This window comes from Saimiri boliviensis, chromosome 10 (assembly GCF_048565385.1).
Source record: "Saimiri boliviensis isolate mSaiBol1 chromosome 10, mSaiBol1.pri, whole genome shotgun sequence".
NCBI lineage: Eukaryota > Metazoa > Chordata > Mammalia > Primates > Cebidae > Saimiri > Saimiri boliviensis.
The window spans coordinates 50,509,199-50,535,822 of record NC_133458.1 but is presented as its reverse complement, the minus strand read 5'-3'; the positions used below and the strand labels follow the sequence as shown (position 1 = coordinate 50,535,822).

General features: G+C 39.2%; 1 protein-coding gene across 1 annotated transcript; it reads right to left on the bottom strand.

The window, feature by feature from the left end:
* Nucleotides 1-1,352: 1,352 nt before the first annotated feature.
* On the bottom strand, nt 1,353-25,179 carry SYPL1 (synaptophysin like 1). Its single transcript, XM_074379251.1, is given in 7 exon segments — nt 1,353-2,781; nt 3,775-3,963; nt 8,856-9,063; nt 10,611-10,735; nt 24,166-24,195; nt 24,197-24,244; nt 24,988-25,179. Coding segments are annotated over 7 exon segments (804 nt in total). The 5' UTR covers nt 25,057-25,179; the 3' UTR covers nt 1,353-2,646.
* Between the last annotated feature and the right edge of the window lie 1,445 nt (nt 25,180-26,624).

Genomic DNA, 26,624 nt, shown 5'->3' with positions numbered 1-26,624 from the left:
CTTACCTGTTAATCTGAAATACTATGTAAAAATTTTTCAAGTGTGAAACATAAGCAATATTGCCTTTAACATTTACAGCAGGTCAGGTTACACATCTTTCTATTCAAGTGACCTCTAGTCACAAAAACATTCATAATGCTCATCTGTTTATAAATAATTCTCCACAACCTAACACCTAGTAAGCAAAGCTTTTATTACTCCTGTCCTGGAAATTATCCTATAAATGGGTTACCTTGTAATGTTGGTTCAAAAGCAGAAAGTGAAAAGGCAATACAACTCTTTTAAAAATCTACTCTAATCTCAATACAGTTTTAATTCTTAAATTTTGATCTCATTAACCTTATGTCAACCACCAAGAGGAAAATAAAACACACCAAAAGATCCAAAACTCTTTTAAGGACTGTAAAGGGAGAAGCTTGAAAGCCTGAAGCCAAGCCTCTCTTTGTCCAAAATCACCACCCTCACCACTCCAGCCCCGTGAGTTCCTATTTTGAGAATCTCTGTATTAGATGCTATCAAAAGTTAGTAATCATAGCTAACATTTATAGAGTGCCTACTAAATGCAGAATACTGTGTTAAGGACTTTACATTTATTAACTCACTTTTAAATCATAAACACACTTTGAGGGCCTTACATTTATTAATTCACTTTTAAATCATAAACACACTTTGAGATCAGGAAAGTTGTGTCACTATTCTTAGTTTCAGTTCCCCATAGTACAGGATAGTCAGATATTTTGAGAGAGAGACCATATTCACATAACTTTTACTACAGTATGGTTTTAAATTGTGCCACTTTTTTCTTAGTCATTGTTTATCTCTTACTGTGCCTCATTTGTAAATTAAACTTTATTATTATAAGTGTACATATGGATGGATAGGAAGAAACAGTACGTATAGGGCTTGGTACAACACTTGGCTTCAGGCATCCCCAGGAGTCTTGAAACGTATCTCCAGTGAATAGGAGGGAACTACTTACTTTATTTCCGATTTCCACATAAGCAAACTGAGGCAATTTGCCTACAGTTAAATGGCTAGTAAGTGGTGTGGACAAGATTCAAATCTAGGTAGTCTCGTTGTAGCGCATACACTCTTAATCAGGAATCTTTGCTAGTTAGACAATGAGAAAAGGTATATCAGGAAAACTTAATCTGAGGGTTAAAAATAAGTATTTTCTAAATGAGGTCGGAAGAAAAAAGGACAGAACCAGAGTCTCCAAAGCATTTCTGTCTATTGTATGCCTTGCCAGACATTAAGACTGTGATTCTATTTCCTGTTTTGAAAATCAGTTCCGTTCTGCACAGCTCAATGCCTTTCAGATGAAGGTTTCTTTGTAATATTAACAATCGGTGCACTCTTTCAACCCCTTTATTAAGTTGGTTGCAAAAAAGATATACATTCTCATATTGACAATTCTTATCATGAATAAAAGCATCAAAAATAAGGCAATCGCAAGATGTGCTTCACATATAAACAATCATGTTGTAAGAATAAGAAACCTGAATCCCTGTACAACAAAAAGATGAGGAAGCAAAATGTGAATAAGCTTGTATTCAGAATATACCTATATGTGGGTGCAAAGACAATACACTCATTATATAACTCACTTAGGTTACTTTATGATGCGTAATTCCTTAATCATTCATTTGTGAAACAAGAATGAATATTAAGAAACATGAAATCCAAATTGCATTTATTTTCACAATATCAATGCTGAACTCAAAATAGCAACTTCATTAACTCTCAATGGTAAATTTCAAACCTGGAAAGCAATCTTAATTTTTTTAACCCTGTGAATAGGGTCTGCAAAAAAAAGATGGATTATTTTACTCTACTTACAAAGAGGCTAGGTCTCAGCCTGCACTTAAACAGCCTGAGCAACAAAGGACAGGAAACAAATATAACTAAGAGTAATGCCCATACATATAAAAATATCTAATTGAGCCATGTTCTTTCTACTTACATAGCAAGCCTATTAAACCACTAGAAGATCATCAACAGATTTACTGAATTAACTACACATCTATCAGAAATTTCCAAATCCCTGCTCCTAACACAATTTTAGTACACCTATTAAGTACCACGGGTCATTTAGAAAAACAGAAAGAAATATATCCCAAGTGTTTGCAATTAAAAAAATCATAACATAAGCAATGTTACATATAAATTTTGAACTAAATATGTTTTTCCTAAATACAATTTATGTAATCAAGGCTTTTTGAGCAAAGACAGGTCTTTAGCTATATGATCTGTACAAACTTACAGTAGTGTATATTCCAAATAAAGATTTTTCTTCCTACTATGGTATGACAATATAACTGTTTTCTGAATGAAGACACAAGTTAAGGCTTAAGGTGTAAACACTTTAGAAGGCAAACAGCTTAGTGAAAAAATTACTGTTCATTAAAAAAAAGTGTATCATCTCATAATAGGACCCTGAACTTTCAAATTTACAGGTGAGAATACATTTACATCTTAAATTTCTAGGAAAGGCACAGGCTTTATGTAAAAAAGCAGCAAAATTTTAAACCCACCAATATATTGACAAAGCCATTACTTTTATTAGAAACAAATAATGCTTCTCCAGATGTTGGCAACATGTCATAGTATCAACATATACTTCATACAGTGTATTTCTCCCTTTAATTATATTCCAGCAGGAGGTGGAATACCTCCTTGGCTATGTGGGGCAGACGTATTTGATGGACTGTGTAGGCTGGTCTCCTTATACACAAACCAAGCATTTCCTCCCCAAAGTATCATATTCAGAAAGCCAAATATCTATGAAAGAGAAAAATAAATATGAAAACTAAATACCTACTTACAAAATTTCATGCCCTACTTAAAAATCTCATTTTCTTTAAATATTTAATATTATTAGGCAGTATATCATTATTTCACTTAAACGTTAATACTACATACAATGTGAAATAAAGACTATATTTCAGTGTACAAAATGTGGTTATACAATTACTTATTCCCAATGAAACATATAAAATCATGGCTAAGAGATTTAGCTATTCTTATGAATGTTTTCACTTTTCTCTCATTTAGAATGATTATCAACTGCTCGTGTACCTTTTCCTACTCACCTCTTATCACCCCCATCCTACCATCTCTTCTACTCCAATTCAACAGTTGTAGTCAGAAAAAAAGAAGAGTCACACAACTTTGCTTCCCATCCCACATGAGTCAACCTCAAAGAAATTAATCTTCCTGGCCAGGTGCAGTGCCTCATGCCTGTAATCCCAGCACCTTCAGAGGCTGAAGTGGGTGGATCACTTGAGGTTAGGGGTTAGAGACCAACCTGGCCCAAATGGCGAAAGCCCCTCTCTACTAAAAATACAAAAGAATTAGCCAGGAGTGATTGCAAATGCCTGTAATCCCAGCTACTCAGAAGGCCTAGGCAAGAGAATCACTAGAACTCAGGAGGCAGAGGCTGCAGTGAGTCAAAATCATGATACTGCTCTCCAGCCTGGGTGACAGAGTGAAACTCCATCTCAAAAAAAAAAAAAAAAAAAAAAAATTAATCTTCCCAGATATCAATCTGACTAGATGGAAAAAGGTCTCAGAGATGAATAAAATCATAATCTTGGTTACAGGTAATACTTTTTTAAAACAAACTTTTCTTCACTAAACATTATATTGTAACTCGAATTCAGATAGCTGAGTAAAAATGAAAACCATCCAGAGATTTACTGAAAGCTATTGCTTTCTTGAATTACTAGTACTTTAAAGAAATATAAAAATAATTTATAAATAATGCATACATACCACAGATACATTTAGAGATCCCATACTGGTCACAGAGCTAAAGTAACACAGTGCTTCTTTCTTCTGACAAGGCAAAAGTTCCTGAACAATATTGTGACCGGTAGCTATTTTAATATCTGTCAGAGCTTTAGCCCAGGCTGAAGTGCTCACCAACCACAAAAAAGTGGCAACAAGAGTAACAACAAAGTCCTAAAGCAAAAATCAGTATGAGTTAATAATGAACAATTAATTTTAATCTAAATTTCAAATCCATGACGAAGAAACTGAGATTACATTCAACCTTATGGTACTGAGAAATGGCCTTCATGATATACTTTATTGAAACAGTCAGCATAGTAAACATTGCTGCTGGTGTTACAAGCACAGTGCCTGAGTTACAACAGTAAATAAGACTCAGTCATCTGGATCCTCAGAAGTCTAAGATTTTCACACTAGAAACCAAAGTTTTATAGAGCCTTCAAAATAAACTTACATCAGCCACTTACTCCCAGGATCATACCTTAGACCTTATCATCAACAATAACTGTATCCCTCCATACTCTGTTTTGATCATCCCATTTCCCAAAACACCTTTTTCCAGCTGACTCTCTGGAACCCCAATCCTAAAACTCCTTTAGCTCCACTAAGACTTAGAATCTGATCCTGTTGCTTTTTTACTGTCTCACGACTTCACTAATGTCCTCACTTCTTTTAATCAATTTCTATTCTAAGGTCCTTTGTTATTATCCCTTGCATATACTCTCAACTCCCTTATCCTTTTTCTGTAAAACTCTAACTTCATTTAAAATGAATTCTCCATGAGACGTATAATAAAATGGTGAAAAGCCCACACCAGAATGGTTCTCTCTTTTAAATTTCCTAACCACAAATTGTAAGAATGCTCATTATATTAAGAAAAAGGCAACAATAAAAATCTCCCTAGATACCTTATCACTATTAACTCTGTATTGAATTCTCTGCTATTTATTACTAAGAATGGAATGGTTTTAATATTTTAGAATAAATGGTTCTAATGGATGATTTTAATACTTTAGGTCATAAGTTCAATCTTGTTTGATCTTGCTTCAAATTAATGACCAGGGTAGGAATACTACAAAATTTGTATCTTTTGGATGCTACATATGCTAAACATATGCATACACTCAAGGATAGACGCTCTTACGTATCTGCAGCAAAAATCCACTTTGTTGGCTAAGGCATGACATTCTTATATTTCAAAAGCAGGAACTTTTCTGAAAACGATCACAAAGTAGCCCTAGGGTGAAGGAACACAGGGGGAATTCTGGTCCCGCAGACAGTATTTGGTCTAAAGGCTAGAAATATCATAGCTTGTATTTTCTGCACTGTGGAAGCACTCCCCTTTTTACTGCTGTACAGAATGGATTTTGGAGCTTATCACAGAAGCATTTTGTTTTTTAAATAAGCCTGATTAGTTTTTATTTTGCCAGCCACCTTTTAGTCACTTATTAAGTTGGTGCAAAAGTTATTGCAGTTTTTGCCATTTATTTTAATGACAAAAATCACAATTATTTTTGCACTAACCTAATATTTAGGATAAATACCAGTGACTTCTTATGAGATACAGAAGCTATGCTATATAGCTTGCCCACTTGGTCAAGACAACACTGAATGAATACTTAGGATCAGAGGACCAAAAACAATAATTGCTAATTACACAAACATGGAAGTATGTGCATTTTGCATTTGAGCTCTCTGCTACTTGTCCTTTTAAAAAAACCTGGATCAAAGAGAAAAGGCTAAAATACCACAGCTTGTATTTTCTTCACTGTGGAAGTACTCTTTTTACTGCTGGACATCTGCTGTACATTCTGCTGCAGGTAGACATTTTCTAAACAGTTGCTGGAAATACAATGTCTTTTAGAAAACTGATGAGTAACATGAGGTCATATTGCATGTTAAATATTTTCTCTTTACAGTAAAGTTCACAGCTTTGATCAATACATGTCAAACCCTCCTAATTTTCAGATATTTTCTTCCTTCCAATTTCTTGTTTTTGTTTTTTCTGATTATGCTCTTATATCCATCCACTTTGATGGCCTGAGGCACGACATTATTATATTTCAAAAGCAGGAACTTTTCTGAAAATGATGCACAAAGTAACCCTAGGTGAAGGAACAAGGGGGGAATTCTGGTCCCTGCAGACAGTATTTGGTCTACTCAGGACTCTAGTCACACTGCACTCTAAGTGAACGGTGCCACCTGGAGCTCTGCAATGCACAACCTGCAGTTGCCTGGGGCAGCTCTACTTCTACTACCAGCAATTCACAATATCATTCATAATTTTTAGAATTTGGGATATTCTAATTTTGTTTGGATTCATTTTCTGGTATTCCCAATTTTCCACATTGCCTTGAAACTTTAAATTCTTGCTACTTAACAACAAAAAAAGTGCTATATTTACTTCAAAAGAGAATTGACATAAATTTAAAACTTCATAATTGAAATACTCCTAGAAACACCTTAGCACAGAATTGAGAATATTGCTAAAAAGAGCTTGTCCTCATTAATAGTACCTCAAAATTAATGTCATATTTGGTGATATCTTAAATTTTGGGTATCTCAAAATGGAGTCTTGCTCTGTCACCCAGGCTGGACTGCAGTGGTATGATCTCGGCTCACTGTAACCTCCACCTCCAGTGTTCAAGACATTCTCCTGCCTCAGCCTTCCGAGTAGCTGGGATTACAGGTGGCCACCACCATGCCCAGCTAATTTTTGTATTTTTAGCAAAAATGGGGGTTTCACCATGTTACCCAGGCTGGTCTCAAACTCCTGAACCTCCTGGAGTGACCCTGCCCACCTCGGCCTCCCAAAGTGCTGGGACGACAGGTGTGACCCACCATGCCCTGCCTCTCAAAGAAAAACTTTTAAATATTTTTATGGTTAAATTAGAAGTAGAATTGAAAATTAAATTTAGAAGCTAGACTTTTACAGACAAGAAGCACCCATTACATCTTATAACAATAAAAACCTACTTAAAGAACCAATTCTGGATTATCTCTTTATATGACCACTAATTGGTCATTCTGAGGTGGAAAATTACTTTTGACTTTTCTGAATGATACACTTAGATCAGTTTTATAATTTTATCAGACAGAAAAACCACCTACAAAAATAGACCTGAATGCTGCTTTAAAAACTGTAGTACTTAAAAAATTTTACTAGACAAAATATGAGAAATAAAGGGCACACTGATTTAATTAAAAATTTGTTGGGATAATGACAAAATGGTAAGAAATGGCTTCTAGTTATAAAGAATTTTAATAAAATATAATTATCTATAAGATCATTCTAGTTCCCTTTTAAATAAAATTTGAAGTCTGCAGAAGACATAGATTCCTAACATGCATGTTGAATAGCACTGAAAATTAAAACAGCTGATATCTATTTAACAACTGAGAAGTATTTTATGAAAACCACTCATTTTCTTATGTCTCCTATGACATAAGAAATAGAATAAATCTGAATGATAAAAGATTGTTGTATTACTTACTTACCATTTGCATTCTTATGATCCAGCAGCAAAAATTAAAAATAAATAAGTAAATAAAACTTGCAAGCTTATTTAATAATCTTTTATATTTAAATAGCCGTCCCATTAAAGTAATTTCACAAAATAACTGGCAGAGGTGTTTTCTCACACATATGAATGACCAGTATCACACATAAAAAACACTTCTCTTCTCCCTTTGAGTCACTAATAACTGACTTTGTAGTTACTCTTTTATAGTGGAGGTGTAGCTTAAAATCATGATTTATCTCTGGATTTGCCACCAATAATCCAGGGCAGATTCTACTGACTAAAATCTCAGAGAATATTTCTAGCTCAGTAGGCTCTAAAGCCAAGAAAAGTATCAGGATTTCAAATCTAAGTCCTTTGTTGATACCTCAAAGATTCAAAATGAGTTCATGGTTGCCACTAATGCTGAGTATAAGAATTCTCTGGGTCTGATTTTAAATTAAGGAGTTTAGGGATATAGACCAGTAATCAACATACTTCTTTTGAAAAGGGCCAAATAGCAAATATTTGTTATCTCTGTTACAATTACTCAACTTTACCACTGCAGGATGAAAGCACCCACAATGTATAAATGATTGTGTATGGCTGAGTTCAAAAAAAAAAAAAAAAAAAACCTTTATTTAAAAAAACACCAGGCTCAGTGGCCACACCTATAACCCCCAGCACTTTGGGAGGCCAAGGCAGGCAGATCATTTGAGTACAGGAGTTTGAGACCAGCCTGGGCAACATGGTGAATCTCTGTCTTTATAAAAATATACAAAAAGTAGCTGAGTATGGTGGCTTGTGCCTGTAGTCCCAGCTACTAAGGAGGATCATTTAAGCCCAGGAGGTTGAAGCTGCAGCAAGCCAAGATGGTGCGACAGCCTTCCAGCTGGGGTGACAGAGCGAGACCTTGTCTCAAAAAGTAAACACATAAATAAAGAAGTAAAAATAAAAAATAAGATAGTGACTTCCAAGATACAGTTTGCAAACCCATGATACAGATAATTAAGCTCAATAAATTTTGTAGGAGTATAAAGTCGGCCTTTAGAGAAAGAAAAAAGGTAAGAAGCAAAAACAGTTACAAGTTGTGTAAAACAACTTGTAAAAGCAAGTTTTTACAAAAAACAACTTGTGTAAAAGCAAGTTTTTACAAAAAACAACTTGTAAAAGCAAGTTTTTACAAAAAAACAACTTGTGTAAAGCAAAAACAGTTACAAGCAAAAACAGTTACAACAGTTACGCTGTGATCAGTAATTCTTCAAATTAAAAGAATTAATTTTGACTTAATTTTTTTTTTTTTTTTTTGCTATTTGTAACCTGATGTGCTTTATTACATATCTGAGTTTTTTCCAAGTTAAAATAAAATAGAGTTAAAAAAAGAAACTTTCTTTATAGTGCAAATAGGCTAAAAAAAATTGGGTTAAACTTAATGGAAGAAAGCTCAACCTTGTGGCAAACATAGGCCAACATACACTGAACTGGCCACATTAAGCATTTTTATTTCCAGTAAAGAAAACCTATATTTAATTTACACAAATTCCTAAAAAAGTCATTACTTACAATCATAGGAAGTTTACGACTATCCAGATATAGGTTCGTGTAGCCAACATAAAGCAGAAGGGCAGCAATGCAGTACAGGAACACAAAGACAGCAAAGGTAACATAGAATTGTGCAGAAGAAGAGTAATCGCCTACGAGGACAAAACTTTTCCAATTTACGTCACATACGTTTACACCTGGAGGTGGCTGAAATGATGCCTCATTCAACCTATTAAAATAAATGTATGAATTACTGGACTTTTCCCAACAGAGACAGAAACATTTAAGCAAAACACGGAAGTGACATTTCAAAAAATATTCCCCAAATATACTCAAAACATTCATTTGGGAAAAAAGTAAAATTCAAATATATTTAAGTAAACTGACATTTTTATAATAAATGTATATAAGTAATACCTGGTATTGGTTTTTGACATATTGAATACAGACTGAATTAAATACTTTTATACCCAGATACTATCTTTCTGCAGTAAAAAATTAGCCAGTTAGGAGGGATTATACCAAATAGTTTACACTTTGAGACATCATATTCCATTGTGGGAGGCAGAGTACGTGTGACTAGCCCCAAGAGAGCCAATTACAACAATGATTAACATTTTAACCCTAAATCAATTAGTTGCTAATAATAAATACTGCCTGTCATTTTTCCCATTCATAAACTGCAAAAAATTTTCATTAAAGAGGCTGTAGCAGCTCCTTATATGAGACGCATCTAGGAGAAGGGACACAAGATAGAGAGGGTTTGATGATTATACTAACCACTTGTTATCTGACTTATCTTTAATATGGAGATTTTATTTAATCATCAAAACAGCCTTACAAGATATTTCCAATTATTGGATCAAAAAACTGAGTCCTAGGTCAATTAAGTGAAGATAGTAAGTGAAAGATTCCCACACTGGCTTAAACATAGGACACATTTAATAAACTTTTCAATGGATACTGATGTCAAACAAGACTTCACATTGGGAGGCCGAGGCGGGTGGATCACAAGGTCGAGAGATCGAGACCATCCTGGTCAACATGGTGAAACCCCGTCTCTACTAAAGATAACAAAAAATTAGCTGGGCATGGTGGCACGTGCCTGTAATCCCAGCTACTCAGGAGGCTGAGGCAGGAGAATTGCTTGAACCCAGGAGGCGGAGGTTGCGGTGAGCCGAGATCGTGCCATTGCACTCCAGCCTGGGTAACAAGGGCGAAACTCCGTCTCAAAAAAAAAAAAAAAAAAAAAAAAAAAAAACAAGACTTCACAGATGAAATATTCATTTTACTTTAAGAGTAAGAAAGTATGGCTTTATGCTAATGATGAAATATAGAAACTCTTTTCTTTATATACATATATGTCTTAAAACTATATAAAGACATTAACATTCAGCAATTGCAAAAAACATTGAGAATCTGGATTTTTCTAAGTTACATTAGGGCTTCTTATACTAAGGTGATAGAACAGTCTCTATTTTGCTTTACTTTTAAATTTCCTATCCTCTGTTAGAACAAAATTATTAAGGCAATATCACATTGTTATAAAACTTTCTAAACGCTTACTCTCACTTTCTGTACTATTTTGTTACAGACCAGGATATGTTTGCAGACAGGCATGGGTCTGTGTACCACCTTTTGGGAGGTAATGATCCCTTACAAATGAGCATGCAATCTAAAATTTTCTACCCCCCACAATCAATAAATTACTGGAAATCTTAGTAACTCAGTGTGAAAGTAAAGAGTTGTGAAACCATAAAAAGAAACATAACTCACCTGAATGGATAACCAAAAACAGCTGTAATAGTTTTATTCTCATTAAGTTTGGGAGGACAACTCGCTTGAATTTCTGTTTGGCCCTTAAAACCTCCACAGGTGGCAAAAGCAAAGATAGAAGCAAGCTATACAAAGTAAGACGAAAAAAGACAAGAAAAAAAACATAAGCATTACTACACCCTAAACAAGGGTCAACAAAACTGTAAGCACACTGATTATTAAAGACTGGCTCACTAAAATTCTAGAAATTCTTCTTTTTTTGAGACGGAGTTTCTGTCACCCAGGGTGGAGTACACTGGCATGATCAGGGCTCACTGCAGCCTTCACCTCCCAGGCTCAAGCGATCCTCCCACCTCAGCACTCCAAGCAGCTGGATCACAGGTGTACACCACCACCCCTGGCTTATTTTATTTTATTGTTTTGAATTTTAGTAGAGACGAGGCCTCACTATGTTGCCCAGGCTGGTCTTGAACTCCTTAACTAAAGCAATCCTCCCACCCTGGCCTCTCAGAGTGCTGGAATAACAGGTGTGAGCCACTGTGCCCAGCTCCCCGCTACCCTTTTTTAAAGAGATGGGTCTCACTCTGTTGTACAGACTCAAATGTAGTGGCACAATCATAGCTTACTGCAGCCTTGAATTCTCAAGTGATCCTCCCAAGTAGCTGGGACTAAGGAGTATGCCACCATGCCTGGCTACATTCTAGAAAAAAAAAAAATTTTTTTTTTTTTTTTAAGACAGAGTCTTACTCTGCTGCCCAGGCTGGAGTGCAGTAGCACAATCTTGGGTCACCGCAACCTCCGCTTCCTAGGTTCAAGTGATTCTCCTGCCTCAGCCTCCCGAGTAGCTGGGATTACAGGCGCCTGCCACTGTGCCAGGCTAATTTTTTTGTAGGTTTTAGTAGAGACAGGGTTTCACCATCTTGGCCAGGCTGGTCTTGAACTCCTGACCTTGTGATCTATCCATCTCGGGCTCCCAAAGTGCTGGGATTACAGGTGTGAGCCACCATGCCTGGCTAGAAATTCTTAAACACAAACTAAGATGGTAAAAGACATGAAAACATTCACTGGCAAACCTCAACAAATATGATTGTATTTTTCTGAATATAATATAGAAATGAATGTACCAGCACATATGACAATTCATTTGCTCATACTTTAGCGTATCTACTAAATATTAGTATGAAATACAGAGGGAGACTCATTTATTAGTATCAAAATCAAAAGGGATGAATTGGAGGTATTTTTATTTGGAACGCAAGTTACCAGTAATTTGTAAAGCCAAGAGGTTGTAAGCAGAGAAGAGACACTACTTCATGAGCCTGTTAAGCCTCCCTTGTGGGTACTGCCAGGTCTCACAAAGTTGTTGGAAACTTATTTTCCTAATCATGTATATATTAAAAAAATGTAATGATGTTCTCTCAAATACTATCTAAAACAAAAAAAAAAAACCTGGAAGTAACCTAAATGTTGATAGGGAATCAAACATTTAGGGAATTCATCCATTCATTCATGCAATGAAACATTATATAGCCATTAAAATGTTAGAGATTAACACCACAGAAAGTGTTCATTACATATAAAGTAGGTTTAAACAACAAAAACTAGAAAGGTTATGCATCAAAATTTTAACACTGGTCACCTTTCAAAGGAAGATAAAAAAAAATTCCTTTTTATTTTTGTACTTGTAAAGTTTCTACAAAACAACATAAGCAGGCAAAAAACTCCAGATAGGCTGTTAAAGTCCAAGAGCTCAATCTTTCAGCAAATGGTGATGGTTCTATTTTCTTTTCTTTTCTTTTTTTTTTTTTTTGAGACAGAGTTTCGCTCTTGTTACCCAAGCTGGAGTGCAATGGCACGATCTCGGCTCACGGCAACCTCCGCCTCCTGGGTTCAGGCAATTCTCCTGCCTCAGCCTCCTGAGTAGCTGGGATTACAGGCACGCGCCACCATGCCCAGCTAATTTTTTTGTCTTTTTAGTAGAGACGGAGTTTCACCTTGTTGACCAGGATGGTCTCGATCTCTTGACCTCGTGATCCACCCGCCTCGGCCTCCCAAAGTGCCATTTTCAAAATACATTTGGAATCTGACCACCCGTACTGCCTCCTGATCTGAACTACCATCACCTCTTGCCTGGATTTTGCGCTAACAGCCTTCTAAATGATCTCTCTGCTTCTGTCCTTGCCCCAGCTTCAGTCTGTTATCAACACAACAGCCAAGACAATCTTTTAAAATGTTGTCCTTTGTTCAAAAGCCTCCATTGGCTTTTAAGCTCTCTATGAATAAAAACCAAAGTTCATATAAAGGCCTGCAGGATCCTTTCTTCCCTTGTATTTCTGACCTCGTGGTGCTACTTTTTCCTTTACCTAATCTGTATACACAAACTGGTTTCCATGCTATACCTTTAATGACACAGGATAAACTCTTCCTTCAGGGCCTTCGAACTGCCTATTTCCTCTGCCTGGAACACATGGTTCACTCCCTCACTTCCACAGCTTCCTGTTCCAGTATGACCACCTCAGAGAGGCCTTCCCCTCACCACGCTATATCAAACAACAGCATCCCCCATCCCACACTACCTATTCCCTCTACTCTCTTTCTCCTCCATTCTATTTACCAGGGCTTGACACAGCACTTAATTTGTTTGTCTTTCCCTACAATAGAAACCTGAAGAGACTTGGTTTTGTTCAAGGTCACACAAGGTCTACTACTGCTACTCAGCAAGCAGTAGTAGATAAAATTCAATGAAGATTTGATATCAAACCTTCACTTGATATAATGCCTCCCATGGATTATTCCAGGGCCTTGAATTTTGTAGGCCATAATTCAAATCATAGTAATTGTCAAGGGTTTCTTTTCCCCCCACCACAAGGAAGAAATACACTAAAAGAATTTGATTACAGATACGAAGAGTCTGAGGGAATATCCAACACTTAGTTTGGGGTCTTAACTGTTAAGAGGTGATCCCTGGTTTTGAAAGAAATTCAAAATATGTAAAAATAACTTTCCCTGGAAAATGTGTCATGAAGTCATTTTTCATTATTTATACTAAATAATGTCTTAGGGTTTTTTTAAAAAAGAGGTAAAGATAGAAGAATCGATATTCTCTTAGAATGAATATGCATGAATACACAGAGTGAAAACAAAAGGCCACAAAATGAGTCTTGAGCCTATATCCACATTTAGATTTTTTTTTAAAAAAAGAGAGATACACAAATTGAATCAATGGAGCAGAATAAAGGGGTAAACAGGCCAGGAAAAGACTAGTGTATATAAGACAAATTGTATCTAACAGAGTTGATTTGTAGATCACAGAGGAAAGGAATGTGGTGGTTTTAAAGGTATGCCCACAAACTCCTTGATATAACTCCCATCAAGAGGTGGAGCTTGATTTCCCTTCCCCTGAGTGTGAACTAAACACAGTGACGTGCTTCTGCAGAATAGAACACGGTACTGCAGAAGAAATGGAATGTCTTTTCTGAGACTCAGTTATGAAAAGATTGCTAATTTTTTTTTTTTTAAGACAGAGTCTCTCTCTGTCACCCAGGCTGGAGTGCAATGGCTTGATCTTGGCTCACTGCAACCTCCACCTCCCAGGTTCAAGCAATTCTCCTGCCTCAGCCTCCTGAGTAGTTGGGATTACAGGCACCTGCCACCATGCCTGGCTAATTTTTGTAGAGACAAGGTTTCATCATGTTGGCTGGCATGGTCTTCATCTCCTGACCTTGTGATCTGCCCACCTCGGTCTCCCAAAGTGCTGGAATTACAGGCTTGAGCCACTGTGACTGGCCAAAGATTGCAAATTCTGTCTTCCTTTCTCACTCTCTTGAACTTTCTCCTTCTCTGGGGGAAGCCAGCTGCCATGTTGGAAGGATACTCAGACAACTTTTAGAGGACTGCCAGTAACCACATAACTGAGCTTGGAAGGGCATCCTCTGACAACAGTCATGAGAATGAGCAGGAGGCCCTGAGATAACAGCAACCCCAACCAACAGCTTGACTGAAACCTTATGGGTGACCCTAAGCCCAAACCACATAGCTAAGCTGCTCCCAGATTCCTGACCCAGGGAAAAATGGATGAGAAAATAAAGGTCTGTTGTTTTAAACTGCTAAGCTTGGGGTAGCTTGTTATATAGCAATAGATGATACAAAGAAGCTGTTCAGTAAATGGTCCAGATGAGCTGCAGACAAAAGTAAAAAGTCTTTAAAAAATTTAAAAACAATATAAAAGAAAACCTGTGACCACATGAAAAGGAAGAATTTAAGATTTTTTTGTAAAAAAGAACCATAAATTCAACTACAGAAAAAAATCTTTTAATCAAGTCAGCTGTTGAATGTAAAACAAGCTACCAACTAGGTGGATATATTTGTAATAAACATGATGTCACAAAGGATTTACTAGTATATAGATCTAAGAGAAACCCTTGCTCATACTAAGAGAGGTATTAGAATGTTCATAAAAAGGGGGGAGGGGAAAAGTAACAGTAAAATGGATAAAACACCATAGTATATTCTTACAATGGGAAGTTATATGCAAAAAAGAGAGAATTATAGCTGCCTACATCAACGTAGATGAATCATAGAAATCTAATGCTGAGTTAAAACAAAAACTATGTTTCATGTCACTACTTAGAGTATAAAACCATTTTTTTAAAAAGTTGTGTTTACCTGCTTACATCACACCTGACCCTATTTTCATTCAGGCCCTCACCATTTTTCACTGGGACTAACCTAGCAGACTCTTCCTCTCGTTTCCAATTTCATTCCAATTGATACTTATCCTCTAAAACGTGGGCTCTACAGCTGCAGTACCCTGTAATACTACTTGTGACTCTTGAACACTTTACATGTCACTAATCTAAATTGATATGTATTCTAACTGCAAAATACACACTAGATTTTTGAAGATTTAGTATGAAAAGGATGTAAAATATTAATAATTTTCATATTGACCACTTGTTCAAACAATAATCTGGATAGATTGGGTTAAGTAAAATGTCTTGTTAAAATTATGGCTGGGCACGGTGGCTCACACTTGTAATCCCACACTTTGGGAGGTTGAGGAGGGCAGATCATGAGGTCAGGAGTTCCAGACTAGCCTGGCCAATGTAGTGAAACCTCATCTCTACTAAAAAAATACAAAAAATTAGCTGGGTGTGGTGATGAGCACCTGTAGTCCCGGTAACTTGGGAGGCTAAGGCAGGAGAATTGTTTGAACCCGGGAGACGGCCGTTGAGATGGGCAGAGACTGTGCCACTGTACTCCAGCCTAGGTGAAAGAGCGAGACTCTGCCTTAAAAAAAAAAAAAAAAAAAAAAATTAATTTCACCCATTTCCTTTTACATTTTAGTGGGTTAATAGAACACTGAAAATTACTATGTGGCTTGCATTTTTGGTTCCCATTGTATTTTTTTGTACTGGACAGAGCTAGTTTAGAATGATGTCACACTGATCTGAAAAAAAAAATCTGATGATATCCATCCGATTTAAAGGAATTTCCTCAATGGTTTTTCAACCTAAATTAAACAAACAAACAAACAAACAAATAAAACAACACTTAAAAAACTTCTTAATTTGGCAAAAAAAGCATGGCTGATCTATACTCAAGTTTATCTTTCTAGATAGATTTATCTGCACTATATTCACTGCCAGGTACTGTACCATTCTGTCACGTTGTACTGCTTACTGTTCTTGAAACATAGCATGTATTTATGTCTTAGACGTATATGCTTCTTCTGCCGGGAATGCCGCCTATCTCTAATTAGCTCATTTTTTAAGGCCCTATCCAATTCCTTGTGGCAGAACTCATGATTCTTCTCTTGAGCTATCATAGACATTAACTCTGTTATATATGAACTCTACTATAGTCATCTTTCTTGTGTAACTTGCCTTATAAAAAATAAAATGAGGCCGGGTACAGTGGCTTATGCCTGTAATCCCAGCACTTTGGGAGGCCAGGGCAGGAAGATTGCTTTCGCCCAGAAGTTCAAAACCAGCTTCGCCAACACAGTGAGACTCTGTCTTAAAAAAAAAAAAAATTAAAAAATTAAAAGGAAAAATGAATCACCTAATACACTTTGCCAACACAGTGAGACTCTGTCTTAAAAAAAAAAATTAAAAAATTAAAAGGAAAAACGAATTACCTAATACAGAGTAGCAAATAGATGGCACATCACACTACAGCTTGTTGCTTTTTTTTTTTTTTTTTTTTTTGTAGTTGGACTCTCACTCTGACGCCAGGCAGTGGTGCAATCTTGGCTCACTGCAATCTTGGCCTCCTGGGTTCAAGTGATTCTCCTGCCTCAGCCTCCCGACTAGCTGGGACGACAGGCACACGCACCACTACTCCCAGCTAATTTTTATATTTTTAGTAGAGATGGGTTTCACCACGTTGGCTAGGACGGTCTCGATCTCTTGACCTCTTGATCCAACCACCTCGGCTTCCCAAAGTGCTGGGATTACAGGCACGAGCCACAGCGCCCAGCCAGTTTGTTGCTTTGAAGACTGTCACTTCTACTGTTCCTTTGCCAGACTGTCATGTTTTTGCACCTGGTCTTGTTTAGGATTTTCAATGACTAGCTAGCAGAAAACCGGGCACATAGCAAATGCTCACTAAATAACTGCTTAAGTAGAAATTAATTTCCAATAACTCACAAATAAAACCATATTTGGATCTTACATAACTATCATTTTAAAGCTTTTTGTTATAAGGATAAATAAATACCATGACAGCAATTCTGGTCTTCATCTTATAGAAAAAGGGACAAAAACACATATTTTATATTAAACAAAGCACAAAATTTTCTGAGGGTAAAATATCCAACTATCTAACTTCTTCCTATATTCTACTGCTATTTTGATCTAAATTCGAAGTTATATACTGGCAGCTTGTTGTTAAAACCTGGCCTGCAAGTGTATTTGTATGGCCTTTCTAGTATTTAAAAAAAATGTGAATTTGTTGTCACTGTTTTAATATCAGGATACCACACATAAAAATTTGGATTTCCTGCTTTTCCTGAGTGTGGGTGGGAAAACCGAAGAATGGCAACATCAGACCCACATTCTCATGAAGCAACAGTCAGAACGGAGAGACAGATGTCACTTATGGCAAAGCATGTGCTTTCCAGGTTATCTCCTTCTCCATTTTCTTATCAGCCCTCAGGATGTGTGGTAGTTGCCAGTAATCACCGATATACTATTGTTTTTATTCCAAACATCTTGCTTCACTCATTTACTTTAGAGGGTGGTTCCTATGACCATTTCCGTTTCTAACCCTAGTCTAAAATGAAAAAGTACTAGTGTTCTGATTTGTATTTTCTGGCCACTTCTGAAATTCATTTTCCAATACACTCCTACCCCATGAAGAATGACTGAAACTACTCACGTAAAATTCTATCTGCAGAGTAACTAGTAAGAATCCAGAGGCAGGGTGACAGCAAGCTTCTTTTTAGATCAGAAACGTTACATGTTAATCATACAGCCTCAAGTAACCAGAGAAACAGTCCCACATACATCTCTGCCTACCAGACCCACACTAGAGGACCACCATGGCAGATCTTATTCAAAGATCTGTAACATCAGGGTGAATATTACAGCCTGGTTTTCTACAGCACTAGTCTCCAAATTAGACTGGAGTAATCAATTAACTGGTACACAAGAATATATAAACTTCTATTTATATCTGCTTTTAGACTTAACGAATTGAAGCTTTATTGCAATTAATATACCACTGAAACTGATGCTGGGCGTGGACATCAGAAGGTCACATGTCAGTCAGTATAGCATGCTGGGTGTCCTGAAGGTCAGAGAAATCTCATACACAGAAGGACGGACAGTGATAACCTCACTTATTTCGCTTTTAGTGGTCATGCATTACAATGTGAGTGGGCCTGGGTTTATGAAATAAATTGTCTCGTTTTAACCAAAATAACCTTCACAAAATCGACCTGTGGGTTTAATATGTCTTCAAAGAAACGACAGATTGGTAACATACACACTTAAGTATAAAAAAGGAAAATGGAAGCATTCATACTCTATATGTACTCTGTAACTATATTCATCAGCCTCATTACAACGTAAAAACATGCTACTTAATCAGATCACAAGAAGGTGGCAAAACAATCAAATTATCAGAATAGTGTCTGAAACAATACTATGATTTAAGATACTAGGATTTAAAAATATAAACAAAATTTGCACTGAGTATATAACATACCTTAAGATACTAACTGACACAGTAAAACATGCACCTAACTTTTAGGTGGCTGTGTCCATAAAATTTTGCACTAATAGGAGTTCATGATAAAAAAAGACTCTGGAGGCTGGGTGCAGTGGCTCATCTCAGCATTTTGGGAGGCCAAGGCAGGAGGATCACTTGAGCTCAGGAGTTCGATACTGGCCTGGGTGACATGGTGGACTCTGTCTCTAAAAAAAATAAAAGTAGCTGGGTGTGGTGGTGTGCGCCTGTGGTCCCAGCTACCCAGGAAGCTGAAGTGGGAGGAAGGCTCGAGCCTGGGGAAGTCAAGGCTGCAATTAGTTGTGATCCTGCCCCTGCACTGCAGCCTGGGTGACAGAGTGAGACCCTGTCTCGAAATAAATAAATAAATAAATAAAATTTAAAAACAGTTTGGAGACCTAACGCCTATTGCTAGGCCATGCTCATTCTGAGGATTCTACTAGAGAATGTAAGTATTCACCTGGTTTATGAGTGTTGTTTACATGCTTCTAGTTGCAGGGTCCTCACTGCTATTTAGTTCCATCATTAATCTGAAATCATCTAATTAAAATCTCTTTCTGTCCAAGGTTTAGTTTATCAAAGTAACATGACTGAAATCTTCAAAAATAGATATAAAAGTATATTATATATGAGGGTTTACATGCAAAACAAATGTATACTGGTTTTACTAAATCAAATGACCACTCAATACTTAAAATGAACTATTATAACACATTTGCCTTTACAATCAAAAGATTAGATGCCCAAGGTATTGATTTTTTTTTTTCCAAGATGGAGTTTTGCTCTTGTTGCCAGGCTGGCTTGCAGTGGCACGATCTCGGCTCACTGCAACCTCCGCCTCCTGGGTTCAAGCAATTCTCCTGAGTAGCCTCCTGAGTAGCTGGGATTACAGGCATGTGCCACCACACCCAGCTAATGTATTTAGCAACCACACCGGTTGCTCCATGTTGGTCAGGCTGGTCTTGAACTCCCGACCTCAGGGGATGCACCCACTTTGGCCTCCCAAAGTGCTGGGATTACAGACATGAGCCACTGCGTCCAGCCCAAGGTATTGATTTTTATGAGTCAAAGTCTGAAATGTTTACTAAAGTTATTAATTAAAAAAAAAAAGTATTGTTTTTTGACAAGGCATGGTGGCTCATGCTTGTAATCCCAGCACTTTGGGAGGCTTAAGTGGGTGGATCACGAGGTCAGGAGATTGAGATCATCCTGGCCAACGTGGTGAAACCCTGTCTCTATTAAAAATACAAAAATTAGCTGGGCATGTGGCTTGCACCTGTAGTCCCAGCTATCTGGGAGGCAGAGGTTGCAGTAAGCCAAGATCAGGCTACTGCATTCCAGCCTGGTGATAGAGTGACTGTATCCAAAAAAAAAGTATTGTTTTTGATGCTGATATTTCAGTTTATTTCCACTGGGCAAAAAGTCAGTTGAAAAGTGCTTCAATTTCACTCTATCTCCCTTTGCTTCTGATGTACAATAGTAGAAAATTCTAAATAGCCTGCCAAGATAATTCTATAACCCTTAAAAATTTGGATTATGGCCAAGCGCGGTGTGGCTCGCACCTGTAATCCCAGCACTTTGGGAGGCTGAGGTGGATGGACTGCCTGAGATCAGGAGTTTGAGAGCAGCCTGGCTAACATGGTGAAACCCTGTCTCTACTAAAATCACAAAAATTAGCCAGGTGAGGTGGTGGATACCTGTAGTTATGGCTATTCGGGAGGCTGAGGCAGGAAAATCGCTGGAACCTGGGAGAAGGAGGTTGCAGTAAACCAAGACCATGCCACTGCACTCCAACCTGGGCAACAAAGAGAGATTCTGTCTCTAAATAAATAAATAAATAAATACCATTGTACAATTGCTCTACTATTTTCATGTCTTTTAGAGTGAATCAGTATATGAGTTGTTGATCTGGCTGGCTGTCTTGAAGTAAGCCTGTCACTTTGTGGAAAACTGATAGCGTTTGTTGCCACTGATATAATTTGAGTTTTTAAGTAAAAGTTAAGTTTCCTTCATGTGTTTTAGGATGTTTGATGTAGGTGCAACTTGACTGTCCCCTCCTGCTTCTATCCCTATCTAGTGGCTTTATGGTCATAGTCATTTCTGCTTGGCCTTCTGAGTCCCCCAGTCCACAAACACCACACCTTATGAAGGAACCCCCAAACCACCAACATAAGTGAATTCAAGTTATCACAGATCTAGACCTTAAGACTGCAAGTAGATTGGTCCAGGTCTTGAGTGGCTATATATATATCTTTATTTCTACACTTTTTTTTTTTTTTAGATGGAGTCTCACTCTGTCACCCAGGCTGGAGTGCAGTGGTGCAATCTTGGCTCACTGCAACCTCTGCCTTCCAGGTTCTATTTCTACACTTTTAAGTACTCAGCTCTAAGTCAGTCATAAATTCAGACCGTCAATTCAACTTTCTCCAGATTTATTAATAGTTACCAAATTTGGGAATAGTCCTTCTCCCTGCCATATTTTCTGTTCTGTTTCTGGTCCCCAGTGATGTTTACCTCATCAACTCTTAATGTGTGGTCTGTGGACCCCTGAAAGCTCCCAAGGCTCTTTCAGTTCATGAAGGTAAAACATTTTCATAACAATACTAAGACATTATTTGCCTTTTACACTGTGTTGACATTTGTACTGATGAAGCAGATAACAATGGTAGGGAAAACTGCTGGGCTTGGTAAGAATCAGCAAGAATACCAAACTCTATTTCACTGCCATACACTTGCAGTTAAAAAAAAAACAAAAACAAAAAACAGAACAAAAAACACACACCAGTTTTACTTAAGAATGTCTGATGAGGCCAGGCGCAGTGGCACACGCCTGTAATCCCAGCACTTTGGGAGGCTGAGGCAGGCGGATCATGAGGTCAGGAGATCGAGACCATCCTGCCAGCATGGTGAAACCCCGGCTCTACTAAAAATACAAAAATTAGCCAGGTGTGGTGGCGCAGGTCTGTAATCCCAGCTACTTGGGGAGGCTGAGGCAGAACTGCTTGAACCTGGGAGGCAGGGGTTGCAGTGAGCAGAGATTGTGCCACTGCACTCCAACCTGGTGACAGGGCGAGACTCCATCTCAAAAAAAAAAGAACATCTGATGAAGCAGTAAAAATTTTGTTACACTTTGACCTTTGTATTCTCTTAATAGTATGATAAAATGGGACATGCAAATAGAGTTTTGTTGCATACCAAATACAATGGTTGTCTCCAGAGAAAGCATTTAAGCAACTGAGTTATAAGCTGAACTAGCCCCCCTTTTTTTTCGTTAACCACCAAATTTCTCCGATCTTCACAGTCAAATAGCTGTTTATGCTCACTGTCTTCACTTTCTCATCACACATTCAGTCAGCCTACTACAATCTGGCTTTTTGATTTTACTGAAACTGCTCTTGCTGAAGCCATCAATAGTCTGATTAGTAAAAGCAAGGGACACATTTTAGTTCTATTTTACTTAGCCATTTTGTAACTAATGTTTTGGGGCTCTCTTTTCTTGAAATTCTAATAGTGAGGCCAAAGCATTACTTGTCTCCATTTCCTAACCATTCCGTCTATCCTCTGCAGGCAGATAGCTGCTGAAGCTGCAGCCCAAACAGATTTTAAATTCTCGATCTATATATACAACTGTATCCTATAGGATACCTCCAAAAGATCTAAAGAGACCACAAACTCAATCCATCCAAAACCTTATTTGACCTTCCACAAAAATCTGCTCCTCCTACTCTTAATGACGTACCTTGAATAAGATGCTAATGGCAACCAAGTCAGAAAGACCGCAGTCATCTTAGGGTCCTCCCTCTTCTTTACCTTCCAAATATATTCTATTTTGTAAACCCCTTTTGTCAATCACTTTGGTCCTGCTGAAACTAATTTTAGGCCCTCATAATTCCTCAATCAACAGATTTCCCTTCCTCCAATTCTGACCTTGCCAATCCATCCTCTACACTGCTAATAAAATGAAAATTTCCAAAAGGCAAATCTAATCATATTATTGACTTGTTTAAAGCTTTAAGTAAGTTCCTATCATCTAAGGCAGGGATTCTGGGCTTGAGTGGAAATGATCCAATAAACACTCCAACATTCTGTACCCTATACATAGGCATTTTCCTAAGGAAAGGGACCAGATTTCCAAAGATTAACCCTAGAAGGAGCCAAGCTCTTTGAAATCTTCTCAGAATAATCTCAAACCATACTTTCTCACCCAGTATATATTCCAACCAACCCCCAATTACTTTTAAGTTCTCACACAGGGTTATGCTACTTCGACATTTCCTAACCCTGAATATAAGATTCCTTCTGCCTAGAAGGCCACTCCCCAAGTAAACTAGTACCCATCCTTCAAGTGATCTCTTATCTATGAAGTCCTCCCTAGTACCTACAAGCAAATGATCTCTTCCTCATTTCATCTACTATTCTTTGCATACACCTTTATTATAGTTTATTACTTGGCATTTTCACATTTTTTTTCATGCCCTTCATCTTCAGTAGATCATGAGGAAAAGACCATGGGTTATTCATCTTGGTATGCTAGTGTGCAGCACATAGCTGGTATAAAATAGTCAAATATTTATCGAATAAATATTTACCACACCATTAACAATGTGTAGTCTTTACATAAAAGGCTCTCCTGTTTAGTAACAGGCTGTTCAAACTGAAAGTGGTATTTCCGTATGGCGCTTAAAAAGGGATATTTTTTTAAAGTACATCAGAATACAATTTAACTTATCACTAGTGCTTGAAATATTAAGAAAAAGTTAACTAAGTCTATAGTTGTTTAAAAACTTGACAAAAAATATAAGCACAGATGTAAACAACTGCCTCTTCATGTAAGTGGAAGTCTAAATTGCTAGTTATAAATTTAATTACAAACCTCAGTGAGACTAAATCTACTAGATATTAAGACTGTCTTAACGTTTATATTTGATTAGACTCGTTGTTGCGATTTTCCTCTTGCAATTTTGAAATGCTTAAATAATGGTTTTTTCCTTATACTTAAATCTGGACTTAGGTTTAAAAAACTGAAGTACATATGCATCTTTAAAGTAGACATTTATGTGAAGTCATCACCACTCCAGTTTTCAGAAAACACACACAATGTTCAGTGAATGGTGAAACCGCCTTACCCATTGGGCAGTTACAGTGGTCTAAGTAGGAAATCACATTAGGTACCCATCAGAGAAACTGAGTTTCTATGTTGCTTTTAAAAACATCCTCGGTAGGTTATTTAAAACAGGAAATTAGAAGTTCTCCTTCACCACTCTGACACTAAAAGGTGAAAAAGCTATGGATGTAAATGTTGCTGTCTATAAACACAACTTGCCTGTACAAATACGTACTGGGCCACGAAGTTTTGAAAGAAGCCTGCAGTGCCTGGTATCCTCACCAACCCCTCCAAGTGACTGATCATTGCCAAGGCCGAATTAATAAGTGTTCCTTGATGTTAATGATTGTGAGTGTGCTCAGGAAAGGACTAAAAGCTGACTTTCTAAGCAGGATGTTGCTTGGAAATACCCAAAACAAACACGATGCCCATTCCCAACGTGTTAGTGAACCGAAGTGACTCGATGCGTTTTGTTCAAAGGCCTTTCCTTCGTTTTCCTGGCCCACGGTTTATATTTTTACTATTTTTAACTAGGAGCCCATCTGAAAAACAAGTTAAGAACGGAATGCTCGCCAAATCACGTCTCCAGGACGACATCGGCTACCCAGGGAGCCGGACCTCGAGTGGGTACCGGCAGGGACGCAGCCGCTGAGCGTCTCCGCGGAGAGCGACGCCGGCCGCCGGGTTCGGTTGGACCGCAGCAGGAAGTTTTCCCTTCCTCTGCGGGAGGCGGTGGAGCCGGGGGGAAATGTGAACTCTCACTCCACGGGGGCACCCGGAGGGGAGCTCCGGCGGCGAGGGAGGGTGGCTCCCCAGCAGCCAGGCGGTCGAGGAACTCGTGATTCGACGCCTGCCGCGGCGTCTCCGCCCCGCGCGGGCCCAGGCCGCGGCCTCCCTGCCCTCCCTGCCGTCCACTCCCGTCCCGGGGCGGCGGCCTCAAAGGCCGCAGAGCAGGGCTGCGTCCCGGCTCGCAGTCCCCCGTCCCCCGCCGGGGCGCCGCGCAGAGCCGCAGCTGGCTTGGCCGGCGCGGGCTGCACTCACCCACTCGAGGACCTTGATGAAGCCGAGCGGCTCCTTGAGCGGGTTGAGGTTGATCTGGAAGCCGGACATCCTCTGAGGGAAGGAGGGAGAGAAAGTCAGGACGACGGGGCGGAGAAGGAGGGACCGACGGAGACCCGAGCAGCTGGGCGGCGAGGAAGGGCAGGCGGGGCGCGCGCGCGGGCCGGGCTGAGAGGCGGGCCCGGGCGGCTGCGGGGCGGGGCGGGGCGGGGCGGCGGCGGTTGAGCCGCGGGCTGAGGCGCTGGGGCGGAGACGGAGAGGGGCGGCCGGGGAGGCGAGGGGCGGGCCGGGGCGGGGACAGGGAGGCTCCTCCTCAGGCCGCACCTGGCCGAGTCGACTGATCCGCTGGCGCACCAAGTAGATGTTGGGCGCCATGCTGCTCGCGCCGCGCCCCCTTCCCTGCGGCCCGGCCCTTGGCGCTCGGTCACTCCCTGCGCACGCGTGGGCTCCTCGGGCCCGCGCCGCGCTTCCGGCCCCGCACGGCTGCGGAGCGCCCTGGCCTGGGGGGCGCCAGCGCTGTCCTCAGAGAAACCCGCAGTGACCCCGAGCTCTCCGCCGCTGAGCTCACTGCACCCAAGCCGACCTGTCCCTCCCGTGTTTTCCTTCACAGATCTCAACTTTTATATGAATGTATAATGTGTTGGCACAGATGCAGCCGAGCTTCCAGGCGTGGGCTAGGGGCCTTTGATTAAAATGGTGGAAAGTTACTGGGAAACGACAGACTTACGGCGACCATGCTGTAGGGCGCCTGGGAGGTGTGACTCACCAAAGCTTCCTACACAAGTTCGGTTGATTTTCAAAGTTATCCTGGCAGCCGTGGTTGAAAGATGAAGAAAGGTTATACCTGAAAAAAGAGGCGTGGCCGGACAGGCCCTCTGGGACCTCCGCTTTCGCCTCTTCTACCCGGTCAGTCATCACTGGTATCTTTCTTCAAGTCGCTGATGCCTTTAAGATTCGGATTCAGTGATCTTTTCCTCCTGGCACCCAGTTGCAGGAGCCCCAAGGTAGTGTGATCTCCTCGCTCGCTTCCTCAATACCTGGAAAGTTCCTGGACAGCTGGAATGCGGCATATTCGTGTGTATGAAAAACCGGCTTCCAAGTACTCACCTGAATTTCCAAGGACGAATATGACTCGGCAGGTTACCTGCCACTGAGGTTATTCCGTCATAGTTGACAACTGTTATTGAACGTCGTGCTAGTAAGCGAACCCTTCTCTTTCGAGACCAGTTTATCTCCATGTTTGCTCTCTACGGAGTGCCAAGAATACATCTTATTTTCCGTGCAGACAGAGACAATCTTATTTTTATTTTTATCTTGCCTCCCGTTCCTCAGTTCCCAGCACGGTCAGTCCTCAGTCAGCACCTAATGGATGGTTGCAGATTTCTCCTACTAAGCAAGAAGGCATCGTAGGTACCCCTTAGGGCTAGGTGGGTGGAAGCTGATCATGCATTGCTACCCGTTGCATCTGGTACCACTATGAACGGTGCTCCCTGGGTAGAAGAGGTGCGTCCCCTCTCTCTTTTTTCTACTGTTTCTGTACCTTCCTCTCAGTGCTTATCTTTTTGTCTCTTTAGCCCATTTTTCTAAGCTTTTACTCTCATTCTGTTGAAGCCTTCTGG